Source organism: Aricia agestis, chromosome 1 (assembly GCF_905147365.1).
Source record: "Aricia agestis chromosome 1, ilAriAges1.1, whole genome shotgun sequence".
In the NCBI taxonomy this organism is placed as follows: domain Eukaryota; kingdom Metazoa; phylum Arthropoda; class Insecta; order Lepidoptera; family Lycaenidae; genus Aricia; species Aricia agestis.
In genome coordinates this window covers 14,224,160-14,250,052 of record NC_056406.1, presented here as the reverse complement: position 1 = coordinate 14,250,052, position 25,893 = coordinate 14,224,160, and the positions used below count along the sequence as shown (strand labels likewise).

At 37.0% G+C, this 25,893-nt stretch overlaps 2 protein-coding genes across 2 annotated transcripts; one reads left to right on the top strand and one right to left on the bottom strand.

The window, feature by feature from the left end:
- The first annotated feature begins 5,266 nt into the window (after window positions 1-5,266).
- LOC121733920 (nuclear pore complex protein Nup93-like) lies at window positions 5,267-12,420 on the top strand. Its single transcript, XM_042124323.1, has 15 exons — window positions 5,267-5,619; window positions 5,709-5,889; window positions 5,963-6,265; window positions 6,343-6,485; window positions 6,578-6,811; window positions 6,922-7,063; window positions 7,874-8,042; window positions 8,129-8,234; window positions 8,337-8,422; window positions 8,985-9,111; window positions 9,291-9,456; window positions 10,015-10,095; window positions 11,200-11,454; window positions 11,544-11,741; window positions 12,260-12,420. Exons 1-15 carry the CDS (start codon window positions 5,450-5,452, stop codon window positions 12,377-12,379), a joined length of 2,481 nt encoding a protein of 826 aa, XP_041980257.1. The 5' UTR covers window positions 5,267-5,449; the 3' UTR covers window positions 12,380-12,420.
- A 147-nt stretch (window positions 12,421-12,567) lies between these two features.
- On the bottom strand, window positions 12,568-21,946 carry LOC121733900 (regulator of nonsense transcripts 2). Its single transcript, XM_042124304.1, has 11 exons — window positions 21,833-21,946; window positions 20,987-21,707; window positions 20,686-20,898; window positions 19,301-19,552; window positions 19,073-19,212; window positions 18,095-18,389; window positions 17,704-17,919; window positions 16,580-17,620; window positions 16,310-16,459; window positions 13,092-13,237; window positions 12,568-12,814 (listed from the first exon to the last, which is right to left on the bottom strand). Exons 2-11 carry the CDS (start codon window positions 21,677-21,679, stop codon window positions 12,640-12,642), a joined length of 3,321 nt encoding a protein of 1,106 aa, XP_041980238.1. The 5' UTR covers window positions 21,680-21,707; window positions 21,833-21,946; the 3' UTR covers window positions 12,568-12,639.
- Between the last annotated feature and the right edge of the window lie 3,947 nt (window positions 21,947-25,893).

Genomic DNA, 25,893 nt, shown 5'->3' with positions numbered 1-25,893 from the left:
TGTTTTACCGCGGGGCACAATGCGGGCGCAGGGGAGGAGGGGGGTGCTGAGCATCGACGCGAGTTTGCCGAAGATTTATCAATGGGATGCGGCGAGCGCATACGCTAACCAATAGGAACTTACTACACATACTAGTATCTAGAGGCGCGCTTCGGTCATTGAATTAATTATGAATTTACCAAATATTACGTATTTTCGTGGACAATTTTGGGTCTGCGTTTTTTTATGTTTTAACTAAATAAATATGATCAGTTACAGGTACCTAATAAGCCCCTAAAGTATTGGTACTAACTAAAAAATAGTGGTGTATACCGGAACGGCGGGAAACTCAAACCGCCCGCGTTTGAGTTTCCCGTCGTGTTTTTCTTAATTCTCAAATTTTCTTTGTTTATTAGTGTTCAGTGCGGGAATATTGTACATATTTTTGTAAATATTTAGTTTTAATTATCTTTCTAGTTTATTTTATATTTTCTTCTCGGTAAGTGTATTTATTTCTGTACTATGAATCGACCTCCGGATCCCGGAGGCGGGAATTTTTGTGGCCCAATTCCACAGCCCGGTTATTTTGTTACTTTGGATTTTGATGAGTCCAATAATATGGACACAGAAGAGTCGATAACTCAAAGAACGTACAAACCATCTCGTAATGATTTTACTGACGAGCTGACGAGCAAAAAATGTAACAAAGTAACTAGAGATAGCGCGGGAAATCGTATTAATTGTAAGTGTGTATTTGAAAAGGATAATTCTGCTAGCATGCGTGTATCCTCAGCCTCAGCACCTGAGACAGAAAGAAAACATATTGGCAGAAATTCATACAATGAAAATGATGTTTCCTCTTATTTAATTCATGTACAAAAAGTTACAAAAAATGTCTCTGACGGTACGCAACTACACCCCATCACCTTTGGTGACTTTTTATAATAATGGCCGTAAATACATAAGAATTGTAACCAAAGGTTTACCACAAGGCTTAGTTTTGAGCCCTCTGTTATATGACATATTATATACTTATGATTTAGAATAATTGGCCATTGCAGAGTTGTTGGATGTTGATGTTTCGCAGTATGCGGATGATCTGACCTTATATGTTGTAGGGAATAATGTTGATGATGCTTCCGCTAAGCTAACAAGAGCCTTGCATTTTCTTAAGCGTTGGTTGGACAACCACGGCCTAGATTTATCCCCAACTAAAACCTCCATAGTTCTTTTTAGTCGAATGCGCGTAACTCCTCAAGTTAGAGTATTTTTTGATAACATGATCATTTCACAAAAAAAACATCATATTAGGTGTCATCCTGGATGAAAAGCTTTCCGGAATTCCTCATTGTGATTATGTTGTAAATAGATGCGAAAAAAATGTAAATATCATCAGATGTCTAGCAGGCGTATGGTGGGGTGCCCATCCATTTTATCTAAAATTAGTTTATAATGCTTTGATTCGCAGCATATTAGAATATGGCTCTTTCCTTTTGGAGCCTGGACGTGTATCCGGATTTAAATCTTTAGACAAAATCCAAAGTAAATGCCTCAGAATTATATGTGGAGCAATGAAATCTAGTCCAATCAACGCTTTGCAGGTTGAATGTTATGATCCTCCTTTACATTTACGCCGTCAATATTTATCCGACAAATATCTCTTTCGATGCCTTCAGCTTTAAGATCATCCTATTATTGCGAAGCTTCAAACGCTTTCCTATCATATTTCCGAAAATTCATACTGGTTAAATAAACAAAGCCCGTGTTTAATTGTGAGCTATTTTAAATTTAAATCTCTTACTGCACCTATTCATTCTCCTTCTAAATTACCGATTTTTTCTTCTTATGGGGCTCTTGTGTCCGATCCAAATATTCTGACCATTAATATAGAGAAGAACTCTTTGAGGGCCAATGAAAGATTTAATGATATAATTAATACACAATTTAAAGATCATCATTATATCTTTACAGATGCTTCTAAAAGTAATAGTAATGGCCATGTTGGTATAGGTGTATTCCATTCCCAGTACAATATTGTCCAAAAAATTAAACTCCCTCCCGAATGTACCGTATTCTCTGGAAAATGCTTAGGGATCTTAAAAGCTTTAGAATATATTTTATTAGCCAAACATAAAAAAATCTATAATTTTTACAGACTCTCTAAGTTCTATTCAAGCTCTTAACAAGAATCCATTTAAAATTAAACAACAACATCCTGTTATATTCGATATAAGACAGTTATTAACAGATGTTACCAAGAAAGGTACTTCAGTTTCATTTGCTTGGATCCCTAGTCATTGTGGAATAGAAGGAAACGTTAGAGCGGATTCTCTTGCCAATGATGCACTAACGTGTGGTGACTTAAATCAATACAAAATCTCCTACCCTGATTTATTAACTTTACCCAAAATTCATTTAGAGACGTCATGGAAATCGTCATTTCATCAAAGTCATAAACAAAAAGGAGCACATTTCTATAGCATTCAATCCAAAATTGTATCAAAACCATGGTTTTATAGTATGAATTTCAATAGAAAATGTAGTAGTATCCACGGCCGTAGCTAGGGGGGGGCATCGTGGGGCAATGCCCTACCTTAAAATCATAATGCCCTACCTTAAAAATACCAAAAAACCCAAGAAAATCAATCAATTATAATTTTTTTTTACTTCCGCCCTACCTGTCACCAATGCTGCCCTACCTCAAATCTGACTTTAGCTACAGCCCTGGTAGTATCATATCACGATTAAGACTTGGCCACACTTGCTCGCCAGACCATCTTGCTAGACTTAATATAATTAACAATCCCTCTTGTGCCTGTGGTGCTGAGGTTGAGGATGTCAACCATATATTCTTTTCTTGTCCTCTTTACAACCGTTCCCATTTCCTTGATTCATTGTTAAAGAATAAAATTCCTTTTCCTACTTCAGTTATTTGTTTATTACATTCTAGAAAATATATTATATATCAAATATTACCTGATTTTATATTACATAATAATATTGAGATTTGATATTTCTATATTTAATTATAAGTATTCTTTTGTAAATATATATTTTTTCTTGATCCTGTCCTGAATTCCTTTTTCCAAATTCCTCGTTTTTCGTAATAATTTAATTTTTACATATAATGTACCATTAAAAAAAACATATACCATAGATGAAGTATATATTATAGATGTAGTCTTAGCCCGTCATCGCGTGGATATTTTGTGCTTATTTTCAAACAAGTAGTGTGCGTTTATTTTCTTGAATATTTCTATTTGTCGATTATTTCGAAGCACATTATGATATAGGAAAGAAAGTCAATTAGTTCATGATATCGATTAACCATAGTTCAAGTGATGAGAATTAGTAAACACACGTAAAAAGCTATGCAATTTTTATAGCCAAATTCTGATGTGACATTTTAGCACTAATGCCTTATATAGCACGAATAAGGGATGAATAAACTTATAAATTATCTTTTTATCTTACAAAAATACCGATTGAAAAGCCCAAAAAACGTCGTTCAAAACTTACGTATTTAATGTTAAATTCACGTGTTTGAGGCATTATTTGACCATTCTTATGGTTTATTATTTAGCGGAACCACAAAACTCAACAATATCTAGCATTAAATGTTCACTAAAAACCTTTATTAGCACTTTTATTACATGAAATATGCAGACCGACTCCTTTGTTATGTCCTAGTTAGTAGGACAAAACATTACATGCTTTTGACGCTTATACACCGATATAAGGCTCTCTACAGTCATGCTCCAGTCTATAGTACATACGACAGTATATATTATGTCTATGATAGTACATCAATGAATACCTACTAGTAATCTGTGGTGGTGGCTGTATGAGCAACGCTCCCTTTGCCTGTCCCGACCGGGACGAATGAGGGATTTTCAATTATATTTTTTAAATTTATTTTTAACAATCTTAACTAGATGGCGTAAGGATAAACACTTCTAGATTTTCTATTGGTTCCTCACCGATCTGAAATTATCTGCAGGTTGGCATCACTTACTACATATGGGTTGTGTTTCCAAAAATATCAGTGTACTGTCAAGTGTGACATAAATCAAAATATCTTAAACCTAAGCGATTATTGGCCTAAGCGATTAGGCGACTATACTGGTAATAGTTTAGGAACGCGCTGACATAATATAAACTTGTCAAACTGAAAACTGACAACTGAAAGAGTTTTGGCGGCCATGTTACTTTGAAACTTCTTCTACTTTTTATTGTTGGTGTGGTTTTTATTATTTTTTCCCAAATTGTGTTATTTGAGTTTACGATGTTCATTATCATTGGTAAAATATTGGCCATTAAATATATCATGCAAAAGTACAGGTAAGATGTTGTCAAAACCAAAATTTATAATTCCTGTGACATTTGGTGTGAATATCGATAAATAGAGCTATTTCTTCCGTGAGTTTTAACTAAAACATCGTTATAATAACTTTATTATCCTATTCATTGGAATATCATCGTGTCTTTTTCAAATTGAAACGTATCAAGTATTACATTCTTTTGCCCACTTTTGTAGCAATTATTGATGGTATTGCCTGGTATTACCGATAGTTGTCTACCCACACGCCATCTAGTTACTAAAATGGAATCTGTTTGACAATCAAATTAAAAAAATAAGAAAATGCCTCATTAACAAAAAAAAAAAACTGTGGTGGTCAACAAATATATACAACTCGGGCGAGTTAACTTGACACCTGGCTTAAATTTTACCCCTCCCTCGCTTCCCCGCGCAGCACCCCGCTCTCGTCGTACGCGTCCAGTAGCGTTAGCATATTATATCTGTTACCGTTACACGTGTGTTATTGAGTTTGCGTTTCGGAGTTATTTGTTAGTAGTTAATGGTTATTGTTTTTGGATTTTTGTTGAGTTTTGTTGTGTTATTTGTTAGTTGTTACGTTTGAACGTTAAATTAGTTAAGTTTTTGTTATTCGTATTAACGTTTGAACATTGCCGTGCGTCTGTGGTATGAATTAGCTACTCACGGAATATATTAATATGAAGCTAGATACAAATTATCGGACGCATCCATAAACCTCGTATTCCTGCTGGGGAACCCTTGGGCGAGTCCAACTCGTACTTGGTTAATACTGTGGTTAGTGTAGCCCTATAAAAATAACTAGTTCAGGTAACGTAATTTTTTTTGAAATAACTTAAAATAAAAAAACTTTTTTTGCACTCAGTACTTAAGAGAAACGTCAATTGAACCAGGTGTCATGTTAATTCGCCCGAGTTGTACTAGTAATCTGTGGTGGTCAAAATTCAAATGTCACTGTCACTAAATGCGGCGTTCGAACCGCGGTTTAAAAATTGTATATTCTGAAAGTAAATTTAACTATGTTTTAACTATACTTACAGTCATATTACGGGTCCTAACAAAGTTTTAAAATCTGGTTATTTATTAGGCACTTCTAAAAGTATTGACGAGCATAATACAATACTAACCTCCACAATGGGAGACGACGATTTTAGCAAACTTTTACAACAAGCTGAGCAATTAACATCTGAAATTGAAGGAAATGAGGAATTGCCAAGAGTAGAGCGATCATTAGGCCAAGTGTTAGAGGCCTCACAGGAACTATACTCCAGAGTCATACAATCAGGCGCTAACGACATTCAAGCGTAAGTTCTCAATGTAATCTACACTCTACATTAAAAACTTAATTAGTATGTTGTATTTGCCTATGTTGAAGGTATATTTAATTTTTCAGGCATCTTTTATTTGGGTCGAAAGGCATTGATCTGCAACAAATTTCACAGAAATTAGAAACTTTATCTTCAAAACGAACGTTTGAACCACTCCAACCCATTGCCGATTCTGATATAGAAAGTTTCCTAAAAAATGAGAGGGAAAATGCAATATTATCACTCATTGATGAAGTCAACAAAAATGTAAGATAACTTTATAACTGTCATTCAACCTCATATTTTGATCCCTACTAAATGTTGTTTATTAACTTTTCAGTCATTACAAACAACAGAAGATCAGAAATGGGAACACATGTTGTCTGAATGGAATAAAGAAAAGATCAAACTTATGAATGCAATGATTGGTCCATCACAAAACTGGCTCGATTTGAAGAAAACCCCAGAGTTACCGAGCATTGCAGATACACCTAAAAAGTTTGGCCACTCTATGTTGGACAACATTGAGGCTGCATATGCAAAACAAGTACAACAATATAATAAACTAATCATTCAAGGTGCTAAGTCAAGAGTACCATTGTATCAGAAGTTTGCACAAGTTGCAGATGAATATAATGACCCTGTAAGTTTTATCATGAGCTACATAAAATTTCATTCCAATTAAACAGTTTAGATATTTGTACTTTATGCTTTTTTCAGAAAGTAAAAGAAATGTGGGAAATAATAAAGATGATGACCAATATTCCCACTCTAGTCAGGGACGAAGATCCATTGAAGGCTCGAGGAAATCCATTATTACAGCAAACCCTTATTTCACAAGGCAAAAAGTATTTAGAGAAGAGGTATGATCTTAGATAAACCATTCAATAATATTACAGTTGTAAATTGTTCGACAATGTGATATATGATAGCTAAATTTGTTTATTTGTTACAGATACAAGCAGTACATGAGCGATGTTGTAAGAGCAAACCCAACTGCAGCAATGAGAGGAGGGGAGCCTGGTACATTTCCACTTGTGAGAGGATTTGTCGGTCTACGCATCCAGGGTCAAAATGTGCAGGGCCTTACTGATGGTGTGGTGGAGGACCGTCCTCTGTGGCCCATGGTTTATTATTGCCTCCGCAGTGGGGATCCAGCCGCTGCCTTGCACTGTCTGAGAAAGGCTGGGTAAATTGATATAGAAATTATTTTAAGATTGACATTCTTATTATTTTCAAACTAAAAGTTTCAGTGCATTATAAATTGAGTTTTGATGACAATTTATGTTAATATTTTAGCCGTGATCAGGAGGAATTTATATCAGCATTGGAAGAGCACATTCGAGATCCTGAAAAGGCTCTCAGTGAGAAAATACAAACAGCAATAAACTTCCAATACAGAATACAAGTCAGGAATTCTACAGACCCATACAAGAGGGCTGTAAGTACACTTTAATAATATAATATTATGTAGATTGTAGGAAACTATTGTAATTATTTAGAACTGAATAATTGTTGGTAACTAAATCAAAAACTGTTTTTCACCTTATAATTTGAACAAACCTAATTTACTTCACCTGGCTATACATAATCCACATTTTTTTATTTCAAATCACTTTCCCGGTTCTAAACCATCCATTTATGCAAAAAAAAATACATTTTCAAATTGTTAGTTACCTGCTTCATCTACTTTATAGTTTGTGCGTTTTATGATGATATGCGTGACACATTATAATTGACAATAGTAGGGAAGTTACCTAACAAAAATTAATCGATAGTTTAAAAATATCGAATCACTTTGTAAAGGAATTGCAATCGAAATTATCGATTTCGTACTGACATTTCAGTGGTGCCGGCGATTTAAGATGGGCGGCCATCTTAAATCGCCGGCACGATTTTATCGATTTGATTTCGATTCAACAGAGTCAATCTCTATTGACATAAGTTCCATTTCATGCATATGACATTTTTCAAATGTTTTCGTAACAATAATTTTATACTCCTATTTCACAGTTTATATTTATAATTTTTATTAATAAGTTAGCATTAAGCATCTTTTCATTTTTATTCATTTACAATTATAGGAAACATTTGTTTTTGTAGATGAAATATAATTTATTACATTTTGATTTTTTTTGTTTTCTTGTAAAACAAACCCGTAGCAAGGAACATGAAAACTGTCACCCATATCATCTTAGAACGCACAAACTATAAATATGTTCAATTATTTAATGTATAATATTTATTTTAGGTATACTGTGTGATAGGATGTTGTGATGTGAGTGACGAACACTCAGAAGTTGCCAGGACAGCTGACGACTATCTGTGGCTGAAGCTGTCTGTTATAAAGCCACAGTCAAATAATGAGTCAGACTCCTTCACATACTCAGATTTGCAGAAAATGATTTTAGAAGAGTATGGTATGTAGTTATTTTATAAAAGAAAGGAAAGATTTAGAAAGCAACAAAATTTACTGGTAACACAATAAAATCATATTTTTTTACAGGTGAGACACATTACCATGCATATGAAAAGCCTCTTGTATATTTCCAAGTATTAACATTGACAGGACAGTTTGAGCCTGCTATTGAATTCTTATCAAGAATACCAAGGTAATTGTTAAAAGAACCAAGAATCTACACTCTACTGTATTGTCATGAGAAATGGATGCAATTTTTTAATATGTATCACTTTTGACATGTTTTTAATTTTAGGTATCAGGTGCATGGTGTCCATATGGCTCTAGCACTGCACGACACGTATATGTTAGGAACTCCGAGAAACGTGCAGGCGCCTCTATGTAAGTGCCTTTATTGCAAAATATTAAAAAAAAATCGATTACATATTTCAGTATCTTAAGTGTGTTAAAAAATAAAAAATTGGCCAAGTGCGAGTCGGACTCGCGCACGAAGGGTTCCGTACCGTTATAGAGCAAAAATAGACCAAAAATTGTATTTTTTTATGGGAGCCCTTTAATTAATATTTAATAATTTTTTTTTTTATTAATAACTATTGTAGTAGACATATAATTAGGGCTTTTGTGAAAATATCAAGGGCCTACCTGTTGCCATTATTGATATTGAGCAAAAAAGACCAAAAAATCGCGTTTGTTGTATGGGAGCCCCCCTTGAATATTAATTTTATTTTGTTTTTAGTATTTGTTGTTATAGCGGCAACAGATATACACAATCTGTGCAAATTTCAGAAGTCTAGCTATAGCGGTTCTTGAGATACAGCCTGGAGACAGACAGACGGACGGACGGACGGACAGACATTGATGTCTCAGTAATAGAGTCCCGTTTTTACCCTTTGGGTACGGAACCCTAAAAACATGTTACTAAAAACTATTTTAATTATTTCAGTGTCAGTTGACACAGATGACCCAGTGCCACTGCGTAGATTAAATTTAGCAAGATTAATATTGCTGTATGTGAGAAAGTTTGAGCTCACTGACACTTCTGATGCACTCCACTATTACTTTTTCTTAAGGTAAGTTTTAACTTAAGACTAGGCTATTGTTATCTCTGATAATATGTCTATAAAGTAACATAAGCTAATGGTTATACAATATAATGTGTAATAACTAATAATATGTTGAGCAGAGATTTTTCAGACAACATGGAAATTATCTTAAAAAACTTAAGTGTAAAGGATCACTATTGTTTTAGAAATCTAAAGGATCCCAGCGGTAAAAACCTATTCATGTGTTGCTGCACGGACTTGGCACTGGAATGCCGAGACTACGACCTTCTGTTTGGAAAGCTGGACCCAGTGACGTGCACACGCAGTGCCGGCTTATTAGATCAGTTTAACAACACCAGTATAGATAGTAAGGTATGTTAAAGTTTTTTTTTATGAAATAAGGGGGCAAACGAGCAAACGGGTCACCTGATGGAAAGCAACTTCCGTCGCCCATCGATACTCGCAGCATCAGAAGAGCTGCAGGTGCGTTGCCAGCCTTTTAAGAGGGAATCGGGTAATAAGGGAGGGTAGGGATGGGACAGGAAGGGAATAGGGGAGGGTAGGGAAGGGAAAAGGGTAGGGGATTGGGCCTCCGGTAAACTCACTCACTCGGCGAAACACTGCGGTAGCGCTGTTTCACGACGGTTTTCTGTGAGGACGTGGTATTTCTCCGGTCGAGCCGGCCCATTCGTGCCGAAGCATGGCTCTCCCACGTATAAGATATTTTTCAAATCAATAAAAATCTTTGTGGCTAACTTAGTGTAAATTCTGAATAAGGATTCAGGATTTGCTTACTCGGTATAGTTGCACAATTAAAAATTCTTATTACCGGGCGCCAGGCTAGACTCACGCCTTTTGAAAGTATAATTTATATTATAAAAAGAGCCATCTAAACACACAATTTTAGACTAGGACATGTTTCCCTTACAGGTTATCGCATTAAACGTCGCCGAGCAGCTAGTCAATCGCGGACTTTTTGAAGATGCCATTACAGTGTATGACATAGCAGGGGTGAGTTTCATCACAAAAAATATTTTATCTTATAAAATTCTCGTGTCACAGTGTTTGTGCGCGAACTCCACCAAAACGGCTCAACCTTATAAATCCAATATAAATGATAATGTAATTTTTTTTTTATAAAATAAGGGGGCAAACGAGCAAACGGGTCACCTGATGGAAAGCAACTTCCGTCGCCCATGGACACTCGCAGCATCAGAAAAGCTGCAGGTGCGTTGCCGGCCTTTTAAGGGGGAATATCGTAATTGGGGAGGGTAGGGATGGGAAGGGAAGGGAATAGGGGAGGGTAGGGAAGGGAATAGGGTAGGGGATTGGGCCTCCGGTAAATTCACTCACTCGGCGAAACACAGCGTAAGCGCTGTTTCACGCTGGTTTTCTGTGAGAACGTGGTATTTCTCCGGTCGAGCCGGCCCATTCGTGCCGAAGCATGGCTCTCCCACGTATAAATACCCCCCGTATTACAATATCATTTATATTGGATCATTTATATGATCATATATAGGATCCAATATATATGATTATTTGATCATATCTGCATATTACATTATCATATTTCATTGATCTTATTTTACGTCATATGTGGTTTCAATAGCTAAGGGAGAGCGCTAACGCTAGATCTCAGAGAATTCGATTATTCATTATTATATTCATTAATATCGTTATTTCAGCAAGATTATCCAAGTATATAATTAGAAAAATAATTACATTACATTATTTGAAAAAACTTTTTTAATATTAAATAACTGGCAACACCTATTTCTATGACCGTATGGATCCAATCCAATTTGACATTTGCTGAGCAAATGTCAAAAATCAATGATCAAGGAGGAAATGAATCATTTATCTATATTACATTATCCAATATAAATGACTCAATGATCTAGGATCCAATATAAATGATAATCTAATATCCCCCTTAATGTAATTTTGTATGTATGTACATACATTTGTTAGGTTAGGCCTGAGAATAGGTTTTTATCTACTTTTTGGCAAAACAATGTTTGCGGGGTCAGCTAGTTTCTATATAAATATTTACATGCACCAATGTACTGCCACGAGAAATGTAATATGTTTGCGCCGAAACTTTGATGTTATCAGAACATGGAGAAGGTGTTGGAGTTGTTCTGCGTGCTGCTAGCGCAAGTCGTGGGAGGCGGCGGCGCGGGGGGCGTGGCAGGGGAGGGCGGTCTACGCGCGCGGCTGGGCGCGCTGGCGGACCACGTTTCGCGCCGCCTGCGCACCGACACGCTCGCCGACCCGCCGCAGGCGCTGCTCGACGCCTACAACAAACTCTGCAAACTGATGACCTTCTTCGACCACTGTCAATCAGACAACTATGACGCCGCACTAGAGGTACGTTTATATACACTTATTTCTCGATACAAAACCGATTAATAGGCAGGGAAAAAGATATCTATCACACATTTCAATTTAACATCCAGACTCTGCGCGAGTGCGAGCTGGTGCCATTGCGAGCAGAGGAGGTGGAGGCGCGTGTGGCGGGCGCGCGAGCGGCCCGGGGCGAGCTGCTGCGTGCATTGCCAGCCGTGCTGCGCGCACTGTGCCAGTTGATGCTGCGTCAGCGGCAACGATTACGAGCTCAGCACCCCACGCCCGCCGCCGCACAACACGTCGCTAAGGTACCGCTTACGACACAATCGTTGTATTTCTAACTAGAGGACACCCGCAACTGCGTTGCGCCAAAATTTGTTTATCGTGCCGGAACCGTACATTTTTCCGGGATAAAAACTATCCTATGTCCTTTCTCGGGACTCAAGGTATCTCCATGCCAAATTTCAACAAAATCGGTCCAGCGGTTTAAGCGTGAAGAGGTAACAGACAGAAGGATAGATAGACAGACACACTATCGCATTTAAATAATATTAATATGGAAGTATGGATAGTATGGATGTCTCTACTCTCTTTACGACCATAGAGAAATATAATACACGGGCCACGACGTTAACAACTGACACTGTCCTTGGAAATGTCGTGCCACAGCTAATAGTTCAGTATATATTTTTTAAATTGTTATGTAACAAACTTGAGTTATGACTTATGAGCTTCAAAATCACATGCCTCACTGACGAAACTGCCCTTAGTTTGTGATAAATATTAACGCATAAAATACTTCAATAGACTTTTTTGTTTATTACAGCAAGTGGAATGGCTACGAGAGCAAGCGGACGTGTTGAACACGTTCGCGGGCAATATTGCGTATAGAATGCCCGGCGACACCTACAGTCAGTTGGCTCAGATGCAAATCCTACTACATTGATTTTACTTTAATTTTACTACTGATATTATTACATATTTTTCTAAAATAAAATGTAAGATTTCTAATTGTCGTTTAATTATTAAAGTTTTTCACATGGGGTTAGGTACCCATGGTCTCTGCTAGAGAGTTATGTGGAATATTTTTCTCTTCTTGCGTGCGGATGGCGCAAAATACATAATAAAATTCCCTTCAGATCATTATATTTTTAATAAAAATATTAAACAGTCATGTAACTAGAATATACAAATTGTTAGTCATTATTATTTAAACTTCTTGGGACCAAATATAAGGTCGGCATCGGGGGCGCCTTTGGGATGTTGGTACTTCTGTCGAACATGCTGCCCCCTGTTGGGGTTCCCCCCACTACCGGAGCCGCCGCCGCTTTCCGCGCAATATTCCTCCTCCTCTTGCCTTTCAGATATATTGAGGGTCAACCTGAAACACAAAAGGTAATAATAAAGCCTGTAATTTAAACTTAACAATGCTGCTAAAACACATCAAAGATAGTAAATTCTGTTTGTTTCAATCTAAATTCAAACAAAGGTAAGTGTGGGCGGCTATAATACGCCTAACGCTTTTACTTTATATGTATATTCTGTGAAATAAATAAATACAATTGAAAATATAAACATAATTATTTGAGTGGTAGTTCTCTCATTAGTCACATTTTTTAATTTCTTTCTTTTCTCTTTTGTGTTATTTAAGATCTTACCGTTTAACTCTCTCCATCTCCTGTTTATCCGCCAAGGCCTGTTGCTGCAGGTTGCTCGCCAGCTCGGGGGGCGCGTTGAAAGACTTGTATTGCGGTTTCGTTCCTTTTCGCACCATTAGCACAAATTCAACACCCTCTTTACCTTGCTACACAACAGATAACAATAAAGTTTATTAACAAGAAAATAAATTAACAATTTTGTCTTTTTATATTATGTTTTATGTGTTAATGCATAAATGCATAATGTGTTAATGCAAATAAATAAAAAGAAAATAATTCCTACAAAATATAAAATTGATAAGTTTCTAAATGTATAAAGTTCATAAAACCGGCGTGAAACAGCGCTTGCGCTGTGTTTCGCCGAGTGAGTTTACCGGAGGCCCAATCCCCTACCCCCTACCTTTCCATCCCTACCCTCTCCTATTACCCTTTTCCCTCTAAAAGGCCGGCAACGCACCTGCAGCTCTTCTAATGCTGCGAGTGTCCATGGGCGACGGAAGTTGCTTTCCATCAGGTGACCCGTTTGCTCGTTTGCCCCCTTATTTCATAAAAAAAAAAAAAAGATAAGTTATGGCCGTCTGGAGTATCATTACCGAGGAAGAATATGGAAAAGAATATTGACCAAAATGGACAGTCTAAGTAAGGTCATAAGCTATAATTGTAAATCGCTGAAGAGGTCGATGGATGGTGTGCGGTCATTGTGTCAACTGGCGGACGTAGTCGCCCTCCAAGAAACCTGGCTGCTGCCGCACGATCTGCCGCTGCTGAGTGCTATTGACGACGACTTCGGGTGCACCGGGACGTCGGCCGTTGACACAGGAGCGGGTCTGCTGAGCGGCAGGCCGCACGGTGGTGTGGCCCTGCTGTGGCGTAAGAGTGTTTTCGACTCGGTAGTGCCTATTGAGTGTAATAACGTGCGAGTGTGTGCGATCAACATAACTGTAAGTAGTAGATCTATAGTCATATTTAGCATCTACATGCCCACGAACTCGATTGACAATCTTCCGGAGTTTACGTCATGTCTCAGTGATATTCGATCGATTATAGAGATAGAGGAATTTAAGTATGCGGGGGTTCATTTGCCGCGAGTGCTGTCTCTGTTTTTCACTCTGTGCATAGGCCACACCTACCTGCCCGAACCACTTATGCGTACACTAGTAGTGTCTGTAGTGAAAAACAAAACGGATGACACATCCGATATGAACAATTACCGGCCCATATCTCTCGCTACTACCGCGGCGAAGGTGCTTGACAGTGTGTTGAATGGTTTTCTTGCCGAGTATATCGAGGTCAGCGATGCTCAGTTCGGCTTTAGGGCAGGAGTATCGACTGAGAGTGCCATTTTTAGGGTTCCGTACCTCAAAAGGAAAAAACGGAACCCTTATAGGATCACTTTGTTGTCCGTCTGTCCGTCTGTCAAGACCCTTTTTCTCAGGAACGCGTGGAGGTATGAAGCTGAAATTTATATCAATTACTCAGGTCTACTGTCCCTTGAAGCTGTGAAAAAATCAAACTTCTAAGCCAACGCAATCAAAAGATACAGCCGTTTATGCCGCAAATTTTCGACACTTGCAAGGGAATCAAAACCTACAGGGTGCTTCCCGTGAACTCAGAATCTTGAAATTTGGTACGAAGCAACGTCTTATAGCATAGATAAAGGAAAAATTACGAAAACCATAAATTTTTAGTTACATCACATAATTATTTTTTTTTAATAATTTTAAACTTACTACCCATTTCCTCATAAACGCGTAGAGGTATTAAATTGAAATTCATACCAAATACTCAGGTCTATAATACCTTTAAGCTGTAACAAAATCAAACTTCTATGTCAACGCAATCAAAAGAAACAGCAATTTAAGCTGCATATTTTGAAACTCGCAAGTACTCGCAAGGGAATCAAAACCTAAAGGGTACTTCCAGTCGACCTAGAATCTTGAAATTTGGCATGAAGCAACGTTTTATAGCACACATAAAGGAAAAATTCCGAAAACCTTAAATTTTTAGTTACATTACAAAATATATATTTTTTAATAAATATAAACTTATTACTTTTTGTACGGAACCCTCGGTGCGCGAGTCCGACTCGCACTTGGCCGGTTTTTTTGCCTTAAACACGCTGTTAAGTATTACGAGGAGGACACCGGTATATGCGTGTTTCCTCGACTTGTCGAGGGCTTTTGACCTGGTTGCCTACGATATCCTGTGGAACAAGTTGAGGGGCTCGGGTGTGCCGGACCAGTACACCGCCCTCTTCAAATACTGGTATGCTCACCAGACAAACCGAGTGAGATGGGTCGGTACACTGTCGGATAAATATACATATAATGAACTGTGGCTTGAAGCAGGGCCAGCTGACCCCCCCCCCCTGGATCTTGTTGACGTCCCTACTAAGTATATTATCTAGTACTTTCATGTATAAAAATTAAAAATAATAAAACGAATTTTTGTCATTTGTTTGCAATTCAATATTTTTATAACTAAAAATTATTAATTTTTTATTCTTTATAAGCACCTAGCTTATAAAAAATTTGATTTGCCCCCCCTGGCCCAGAACCTGGGTAATTTGCCCTCTCCTGGCCCAGGACCTGGGTACGCCCATGTCGATAGCTTTAAGTATCTCGGTCACATTGTAACCAGTGACTTACGAGATGACAGCGACATAGAGCGCTGGCGGTGAGGAGTAACATGCTCGCCCGCAGGTTTGCTCGCTCCACTGCAGACGTCAAAATAACTCTATTTAAGGCGTTCTGTCAGTCTTTTTATACGAGCGGCCTTTGGGTGTCATACACGAGTCGAGCCTACAACGTTCTGCGCGTGCAGTATAACAACGCTTTTAGGATGCTGTTGCGACTGCCGTGGCGCTGTAGCGCATCAGGGATGTTTGCGGAGGCCCGTACTGATGGCTTTCACGCTATCATGCGCAAAAAAGCCGTCTCCCTGCTGCAACGTGTTCGCATCCTAAAATGATTGCAAGTAAACCAGATTGCCCTATTCAAAGGCCCTGGGTGGAGGTAGCACTGGGCCTAAAATAAACATTATAATATTGTTACTAACAATACTAACATAGATTAAGTCATGCATTGTTACTAACACATCTACTAATATTTTTATGGGTTGATGAAGCCTGAAATAAACATATTTTATTTTATTTATTTTTATTTATAATCATTAATATTACTAGGTAGTTTAAAGTGATACAAATGTACGCCACTTACCAATAGTTGTTCATACGTTTTCTTAGTCGTCTGTCGGCAAGTCATGGGCACCGCTATGTCCCTCTGTTGCGGTCTGTTCTCCCTTTGTCTCTCGGCAATGTTTTCCATAACCATCTTTTCGAATGCAGATTCAAATTCAACATCTTCAACCTAAAGTACATAATTTCGTTTAAATGTTATGTAAACAAAATTCCTTTACATCCATTATACATAACTTTGTACCTTTTGGCCATAATAGTTGCGTATACGGTATACTTTACATGCACTTACAGGTTTCGGAGTGGGTCGTCTGGGCTCGATAGTAATGTCATCAGGTGGAATGTCGTCGTCGTTACCGGCGTTTTCCGTGAGAGGGTCCTCGTCGGAGCTCTCCTCCGGTATGGCGGGGTTGTCGGTCTCGTCGTCCGTCTCCATGATGGTGTCGAGGCAGTCTGCGGCGCTGTCGTCGTTCTGGTCGTCATTGTCTTCCTCCTCGCCGCCCAGCTCGGGATACAGCGTCAGTCTAATTTCCTCGATGGCGTCCTTGCACTGCTGCCAACTCGTGAACGGCGTTATCTTCGGCCTCAGGCTGGTCAGGCACTCCTGGTATATGTATTTAACGTAGATCGGGAACTCGTTCACCTCGGTCCAGTGCGGGTCCGTGTACTTAAACCAGTAGTAGTTTTGGAAGAACACCAAAAAGTAATCCAACCTCTTTTTACTCGAGCCGCTGTTGAAGTACGCGCCGCACGTCTCCAGCAGTGCGCAGACCAGCCGTATCCTGAACACGTTGTCCGGCGGATCTAGCGGCGAGGGGACGCTGTGATCGTTCGTCACACCGAAGGTTATAAAAGAGTAGAGGACGGTGAAGACGTCTCGAGAGTCGAGGAGCTTGTAAATGTACAGCTCTCCGAGGTACCGCACGGTCGCTATTCGCCTCTGGTTGTATCTGGGATGGGGGTCCTCCATGGTAACCCGGATCTCCTCGAGTATGGCGTCGACGACGGCGGGTGCGACGACCTCCTGCCAGACCGCGAGCTCGGACGTGAGCCGCGCGAGGACCTTCCTGGCGCTGGCCCGCACGCGCCAGCCGCCGGCCAAGTGGTGTATCGCCACTGCCGAAATATCCGGATCGTCCCAGTTCAATTTGCGCATCAGCCGAAGGATTTTCTCCTCGTTGCTCTTTTGGAGATCCTCGTGCAATATTTTTCTGATAAACTGATGCATCGCGGGCTCCTCTTCTCTCGGCTGTGAGGGTGTTTCGGGTGGACAAACGTAGTAAAAAGCGTTTTCAATTTGTGTTACATATCGAGAATCGAGAGCTGAAACAGTCTGAAAATAATACATGATATATTTTTTACTAGTCAGGACTCAGAAAGTGCAGCAAACAATCAGATGTTACATGATCCACTCACCTTTTTCCTCATCATTTGTTGTAGATATATCATGGTCCTTTGGTGTGTATCAGGGTTACTGTAGAGATATCTACCGCACGTTTCGAGAAGGTTGCATGCCATTTCGATGTGGTGATGTTGGAAATCGTGCAGAAGAACTTTCAAACAGTATAAGGCCTCCATTTTCGAGTACAGTCCAAACTTTACCAATTCACCAATAAATCTTACTACCTTTATCTAAACAGAAATGAAAATGATAATTATAAACCAACTTATTTTATGGTAGGGGAAGATAGGACTCTTGATCACCCTTTTGTTATTGTGGTCCCTGCCTTCCCTTAGTAAATTTTATTGGTGTAAACATTAATGTAAGGACTTTGTATTATACTCATTGAAAACTGATAAGACTTACTTTTGATTCTATATTAATTTGATCCTTCTTTCTTACATGGTACTTAAAATCTTGTTTTAGCATTTGACACAGCTCTACACACACATCTGGCAACACAGGGTACAAAATCGCAGCAAATCGCGAATAAAAAGGCAACAAGTCAAGTCTCGTCCTAGCAACACTGAATAATACTCTTGTTAGCTTCTTCCGATTATTCTTAGTATTTAGGTTTAAAACGAAGTCAACAGCAGCATTATCTATTAATTCTCTGTTAATGCAATTTGGAAGTTCATTGCAGAATGCGTCCAAAGCATATCTGAAAAGAAAACATTAGAGTAAGAACTATTAAAATTAAAAGTAAGGTCAATTGCTTTATGGAAACAGCGGCGCTAAAATGGTCACATATTTAGCAATTCCTCTCAATCAATTCAGCAAATGAATTGTCAAAACTGACAAACTGACAAATGTCAAATCAGTACAAAAATACAGAAATGAATTGCAAGCAGAGTTGCATTTTGCGATTTTAGAAAAATGAATCATATGATTCATATCATGATTCTTCAAAGCGACCATTTTAGCCCCGCTATCTATGTACTTTTCAGCATTAAATATAGCCTTAGACCCTAAACTACTAGATTTATGAAAATACGTTCAGCAGTTTTTGCGTGCAAAGTAACAAACATACACACATATACACACGTCATGTTTTCGCCTTTCACATAAGTATGATGACGTGGTTATATTAACATTTTTTATCATTGTAAGTCATTGAAAGGATGCTTTTTAGGGTTACGTACCCAAAGGGTAAAAACGGGACCCTATTACCATAGTAAAAGGAAGGGAAGTAAGTTATCATCATACAAAGCCACCGCGCGCGGCTTGTATGTGTGCGCCATAGTATCGATGCGTCGCCACGTATGGCACACAACAAAATCTCGGCAGTACCAGCCTAGTAAAACTGGTCGAGATTTTGTTGTACTGGGTATAAATTGTTCATACTTATTAGACATGTTTGATGGCTGTGCTTCTTCTTGTTCCACGTCAGGTATGATTGGCTCCTCACTGTCACTCAACTCATCTTCTTTTAAATCTTCATCTAACATTTCTTCAGTTACAGTTTCAGTTTTGCTTTTGATAGTCTGTAATGAGATTGATTTTTATTTATTAAGAACACTTTATTTATAATTATTATAATCAAAATATTATGTAATAAAAATTATAAAATACCTCCTTCAGCTGATAATTAGGCATAAACACTTTCAAATCGGGCATGCATGTGTAAAATGTTCTAGTATCTTCGTCTTGCCAAGGGTCAATAGTGAGTTGCATTGGGAACTCCTCATTTCCACCAATCATTACAGTGCCCTGTGTTTCGATAACAGCTAAAGATAATGTGGGTGGCTCCCCAGCTTCTCCTAAATCCTCACCCAACACTTCAGCAAAACTCTGGGCTCCAGATAACAATTTGTCATAGGTAGCCTAAAAATAGCATAAAAATATTAAAAACATTCCACTACGTTTCACATATTTTCTATAAATAATTGAGGAGGCAAGTCCAAATTTCAAAATTGTTGGGTAAGTATTAAAAAAAAGATTTTAATTATTATTTTTAACAAAAAATTAAAACTAACTTCCAAGGTAAAAGCAATAATAATATGAACTAAAAAGTATTAAATAACTCTTACTCTTTAATATTGCCTTTTTCAGAATTCGTCTAAATCTCAACTATTTCTGTACATACTAGTCTTCATTGCTTTGAAGTCGGTACCAGTCCCAAAAGTTTCAGATACTCATTGACTAAACTCACTATTAAATTAGCTGGTACCGACTTCAAAATAATTGAACATTAATATTATGAACATATTTACACCTTTTATTCAAGATTTTAAGGCAATTATAGAAGTTATAGAATTACTATGTTTTTTTAAAGTTTGGATCTGCCTCCGTTTTGCACGAAGATGAAAGAAAAATACTACCCTATTTTGTATTAAGGATAATAAAACGCGTAAACAGGTTGTTTTTTTATTTCAAGAACTATAAATCAGTGCACAAAGAGTTAAACAATCAAAAGAAATACAAAAACGAACAAAATATATTTTTATATATATAGGCAGGTCCAGACCTGCTCCCCTTGTTGCACCAAACAGAATAAGGTAGCAGATCCAAATTAATTATAGCGCATTTGTTTTTCGTCGGACTTGCCTCTTAAATGCACCAAACCATAGCTATTTTTTTTTTGTTTAAATTGTAGGTGAAAAAAAGGGTTTAACCGTTAAAATTTGGATCGTTTTGCTGCAAGGTCCTCAATTATATTGCTAAAATGAATCAATTTTAAATAAAGTTTAATACTAGCTGCCCTGGCAAATTTGTTTTGTTATAAAATTCTAAGGAGACTCACCCTAAAATAATGGGTACAAAAATAGTTTTAGGCCTTTTTAACACCAACTCTTTGTTAAATTTAAAATAAAATTTTGCAATATTTTGTAAAAGTAAAACATTTATTGGCCATAGTGTTGGTTAATCAAATTACATAGAAATAACTTCATAAATAATTTCAATTTTCCAACACTGTATCAGAATATTCATAATATGATGAAAATGTTTTTTCTAACCTGATGCTGTTCAAGTTGATCTTTTCTCTCTTGCGAGAGTTCACCTCTGGTGTGTAAAGTCCTTTGATTGGCAGCATGCAAGGCTTGTAGCTCATTCTTCTCGGCCAATAAATGTTTGGTAAGGGACAAAAAATAATCCCTTAGCAAAGTTCTCACTGCAGCTTGCTTCTCTGCTGGTAGAAAAGTATTTCTGGGTATAGAAATACTGTTTTTCTACAAAATTATATAAATTTTAATAATATGAAAAGATTAAATACATATATAAAAATAAAATGTAATAAAAATATGAATGTAAACATACCTCAGCAATATCTTTGATTTTCTTTGACACCAAACCAGCATAATCCTCACCACAATGTTTACAGAATGTAAACAATATAGGAATATTATTATGCTCCTCTTTATCCATATTTATTAAGACTGTTAAAACATTCCCCAAAAGTGGTAAACCTGTTTTGTTTGTAAAGATCCCAACTGAAACTAGCTCTGCATAAAACCTCAGATCCACCCTTAGTTTTGATGAGTTATTTATCTTATCAGTTGCTTTAAACGTAAGAATCTTTTGCCAATTCTCAAAAAAATTTACTGAAAATTCTGAATAAGTCTGGTGTAGAGCAGAACACAAAGTGATGGCAGCAGCAATGTCTGACATTTTTAATTTTGATTCTGCAATGGCAGCGGCAACCTCAGAAATATATTTAGTCAGATTTAAAGCACTCAAGTCCTTCAGTAATGCATCAACTTGTGTGGCACTAAATGTTTTTAATTTCTTCACAAATGTTGTATTCTTTTTCAATCCAGAGTCTAATTTCGAAAAGTGATTATCAGGAGGACGAACACAGTTTAAGTTTTGATTTCTAAGTTCTGTTTTAAATTTTATCCTTGCTTCTAAGCTAGTAATATACTCCATGAGTAAAAGTTTATCGCTTTCCTCAGTATTTTCCATTGCTGTCGAAGTATCATCTGGCTTATCCTCTTTCTCAGGACCAGCCATTTCGTAGGTGGATAATGATTATTTTCTCCTAAACAAGTAAAGAAATATTTAGGAAAAATATCAAGAAAAGATAAATAGTTACAGAAACACAACTCACAACTCACAAGCAAGATAGTGACTTAGAAAACACAATTTTATTTAAATACACAGTACCTATTACACTGAAAAATACACTTATTTAAATGTAAATAATTGTTTGTTGTAAGATGGAAACGAATTGTTCAATCAATATTGAATTTTTAAATATTTTATTGCAATTTGCAAAATTGGGATGCATCGCAGCACAGATATATTTGTGCAGTATATAGTACCTCCTTCCTCTTCTTTTTAGTTTTTTTCTTATAACGGCACTTCGGCTATAACCATGGCCAGTGTCTAGTATGATATTATTATGGCGGGAAAACAATATTCTTTAATTCAATATTTTTCAGGTCAGTCAGGTCTAAAGTCTAGTCAAAGTCTAAGTGTAAAGTCAACACAGTCAAGAAGTCAAGCCGGTCGATTCAGTAAAGTGGTAGTCGCTTTACTGAAACTTTCGATGGAGTTTTGGAAGGAACACAAAAGAGCACGTTTCTGGTTATATTACAATAACTTTCCCACACTTGCAGGCAGGGGCGGATCTACTTTATGGCTTTTTGGGCTGCAGCCCAGGGCCCCGCGAATACAGAGGGCCCCCAACCGAACTGAAACCAATAGACGATATTGTCAATAATAAAAATTATATAAAAGAAATAGAGGAAAATGTGGAAAAAACGGGGAGAAATTATTTGACAGGGCTTATTTGAACGCGCTAATCTCAGGAAATACTTCTCCGATTTGAGAAATCCTTTCAATGTTGGATAGACCATTTATCTAGGGAGGCTATGCGCTATATTTTATTACACTAAGACTAATAGGAGCTAAGAAATAGAGGAAATTATGGAAAAACGAGGGAAATTATTTGGAAATCGTTTTATCTCACGAACTACTGGAGCAGCAATTTTTCTGTTATTTGGCACAAATAAGAAGTAGACCACGTAAAGGATCGTAGGCTATTTTTATAGATTCGTTCAAACAAAGCGCGTTCAAACAAACAAACTAACAAACTTTTCCGCTTTATTATAATACAGTTTTATTATTAAATTATTAACAATTCTTTCATTGTTAGATAGCCTATTTATCGAGGAAGGCCATAGGCTATATTTTATTATTCTACGACTAATAGCAGCGAAGAAATAGAGGAAAATGTGGAAAAAACGGGGGAAATTATATGAAATTGCTTATTATCTTAAGATTCTTAAGAACTACTGGAGCAATTTTTATGTTACTTGGCAAACATAAAGAATAGACCACGTTAAGGGACATAGACTATTTTTTTGCGGAAAAATGTACGGTCACCATAAATTCCTAAATTACGCAAGCGAAGCCGCGCGGAACATCTATCTATACATATAAATAAAATTGGAGTGTCTGTTTGTAATATTAAAATAACCGTTTTTTACTACATGCATATGAATATTTAGACGGTACTTACACCAAAATAACAATTTTTAGAATTTTTGTCTGTCTGTATGTCTGTCTGTTTGTTCCGGCTAATCTCCGAAATGGCTGGGCCGATTTTGACGGGACTTTTATTGGCAGATAGCTGATGTGATAAGGAGTAACTTAGGCTACTTTTTAAACGACTTCCAAAAAGGAGGAGGAGATATTTTTACTTTTTTATTTTTTACCTATGCGTTTTACATTTTGTTGACGGGGACGAAGTCGCGGCTAGTAATATTATAAAGCGGAAGAGTTTGTTAGTTTATTTGTTTGTTTGAACGCGCTAATCTCAGAAACTGTTGGTCCGATTTAAAAAAATATTTCAGTGTTAGATAGTCCATTTATCGAGAAAGGCTATATTTTATCACGCTACGACTAAAAGAAGCAAAGAAAGAGAGGAAAATGTTATAAAAACGGGAGGAAATTATTTGAAAGGGCTTATTTGAACGCGCTAATCTCAGGAACTGCTGGTTTGATTTGAAAAATTCTTTCAGTGGTACTAGGCTGACGTTACATGACAGATCAAAAGGAACCAAATTTAAAACGGTAATAGTATGGGAGTTACGATTCCTTAGTTTTTATTATTCGTAGGTTTTAACGAACAATTTTAGTTTGTAGACAATTTTATACATGTTTATATTTAAATTGAACATGTTTATTTAGTTGAAAAAGCTTGTTTCTATTAGCTGTGTTGATTCACTAGGTTAGAAAAATTGAAATCAAAATATCTTAAAAAATTGTGAAGTGAAAAAGGGCCTAAGGCTGCGTTTCCACTGAAGCGGAGCTGAGCTTAGCGGTGCCGAATTGACCAATCACCATGCTCGAAATCTTCGCTGTCATTCCGCTGGAATAGCACGATTGGTCAATTCGGCTCCGCTCCGCTCCGCTTCAGTGGAAACGCAGCCTAAATCAATGATATTCTACTTATACAGATCTGTTACGTCCATACTATTTTCCGGCTTAAATCTCTTCCGAACAATTTTCAAATTTAAAATTGCAAACATTGACCAATTTGACAGATAAGTGAAACAAAAGATACGAAAAACCATTTACATAAAAGAGACAGTTCTATTTTTAAACTTCGAATCGTATCGCTGTCTCTTTCTTCGCCTGAGCTATGACGAAAATTCGATTTTTTTCAGATTGTTCGAAAAAATAATTGAAAATGTAAATAATCGAGGTATTTATTGCAATGCAATCAAGACATGTGGTAAGAGATTCCATGTGGGTACATTTTCGAAACGTGCACGACGTCATTTTCAATTTATTTAGGTAAGACAAGACGCGGCACGTTCGTGACTGCGCTCGATACAGACTAAACAACAGACGGCCCAATTGGGCCGTATTTGAATCTTCACAACGCGCGCGGTAGTAACATATCTGCTTTGAGTTTTTCATCATTGGCCTAAAAATAGATAGTTATTTTTATAATTCACTTAAGAATAATATGTGATTATTGATTTTAAAAAATATGCAGAAATAAAAATGTACCAGGGAATCAACTAAATAATCCAAATCCGGAGAAATTCCCCCTAATACATGTCTTTCATTGATATAAAAACAATTATGTGATAATAAATTAAACAATTTTTTTTTGACAATGTTACTCAGATTTCTAGTTTTTTGTTCAAGTTAAAATATCTTATAAACAAAGTATTAAATTTTTTAAAACTTTTATGGCGTGATCTTGTTAAATAAGTATGTTTTTAATATCAATGGCTCCACGAAGTGAAAAATTTTTACGAAAATTATTTAAACATTTTTTTTAATGTACAATGAGGACGGGAGTTCGAAAAATTTCGTTAGTTAACATTAGGCTACTTGACCTATATTCCATTTCATCGAACAAATGCATATTTCTAGTAGGACTTGGCCTAGGAAAACGTATTTCACCCTTAGCATCAAATAAAAGCTTATGATTGATAAATAAAGTCGATTTGAAAATATGATTTTATGAAAACTAGAGATCGCCAAATGGTCGAAATTCGACCATAGTTTCAATGACATTAGGACTATATTTTGCAATGATATTCTATGTTACTAACGTAACTAGATTGGAAGTTTACGGTAGCAACGCGTTGCCACTTCGAAGATGCCTGCAGGCATATCTCACATACATAATGACATAACGAATATATGACTTGACATTGTCTTTTGAACAAAAAAGTGGTTACGCATTTCTGAGAATCTTTTGTAAGACATTGCTACTCTAGTATTTTAGAAACTCATTGATATTTTGTAAAAAAATATTGACTTTATCATATTTTTTTCAACTCTTGTCTCTATGGGATTCAGCTGATCTCAGATTGGCCGTGTAAGCATTGTCCTATGCCGGCACTTGCGGCCACCGGTTTTGACTAATGTGTAGAGTTTTTAGATTCTCCTCGTACGGCTGACACATTATATTATTATCACATATTTTGCCGCGCCTTAGTGTAAAATTAAGGTTTTTAGATTTAGGGCTGAGTCTGTAAGGTTAGAAACTTGGCTCTACATGAGATCTCACTACTTTTTGACACCTCGAACTATAATATGTTCTCATCTTGGCAACATTTTTACATGAAAATGTTTTTGGTGGGATCTCTATATTATTATATATAGAGATCCAACCATATATTCGCCATTCTCAACTTATCGCTTAGAGTTTAGAATAAAATAGCAATGGTAGGGGCTTGAATTTTTCAGACATTATT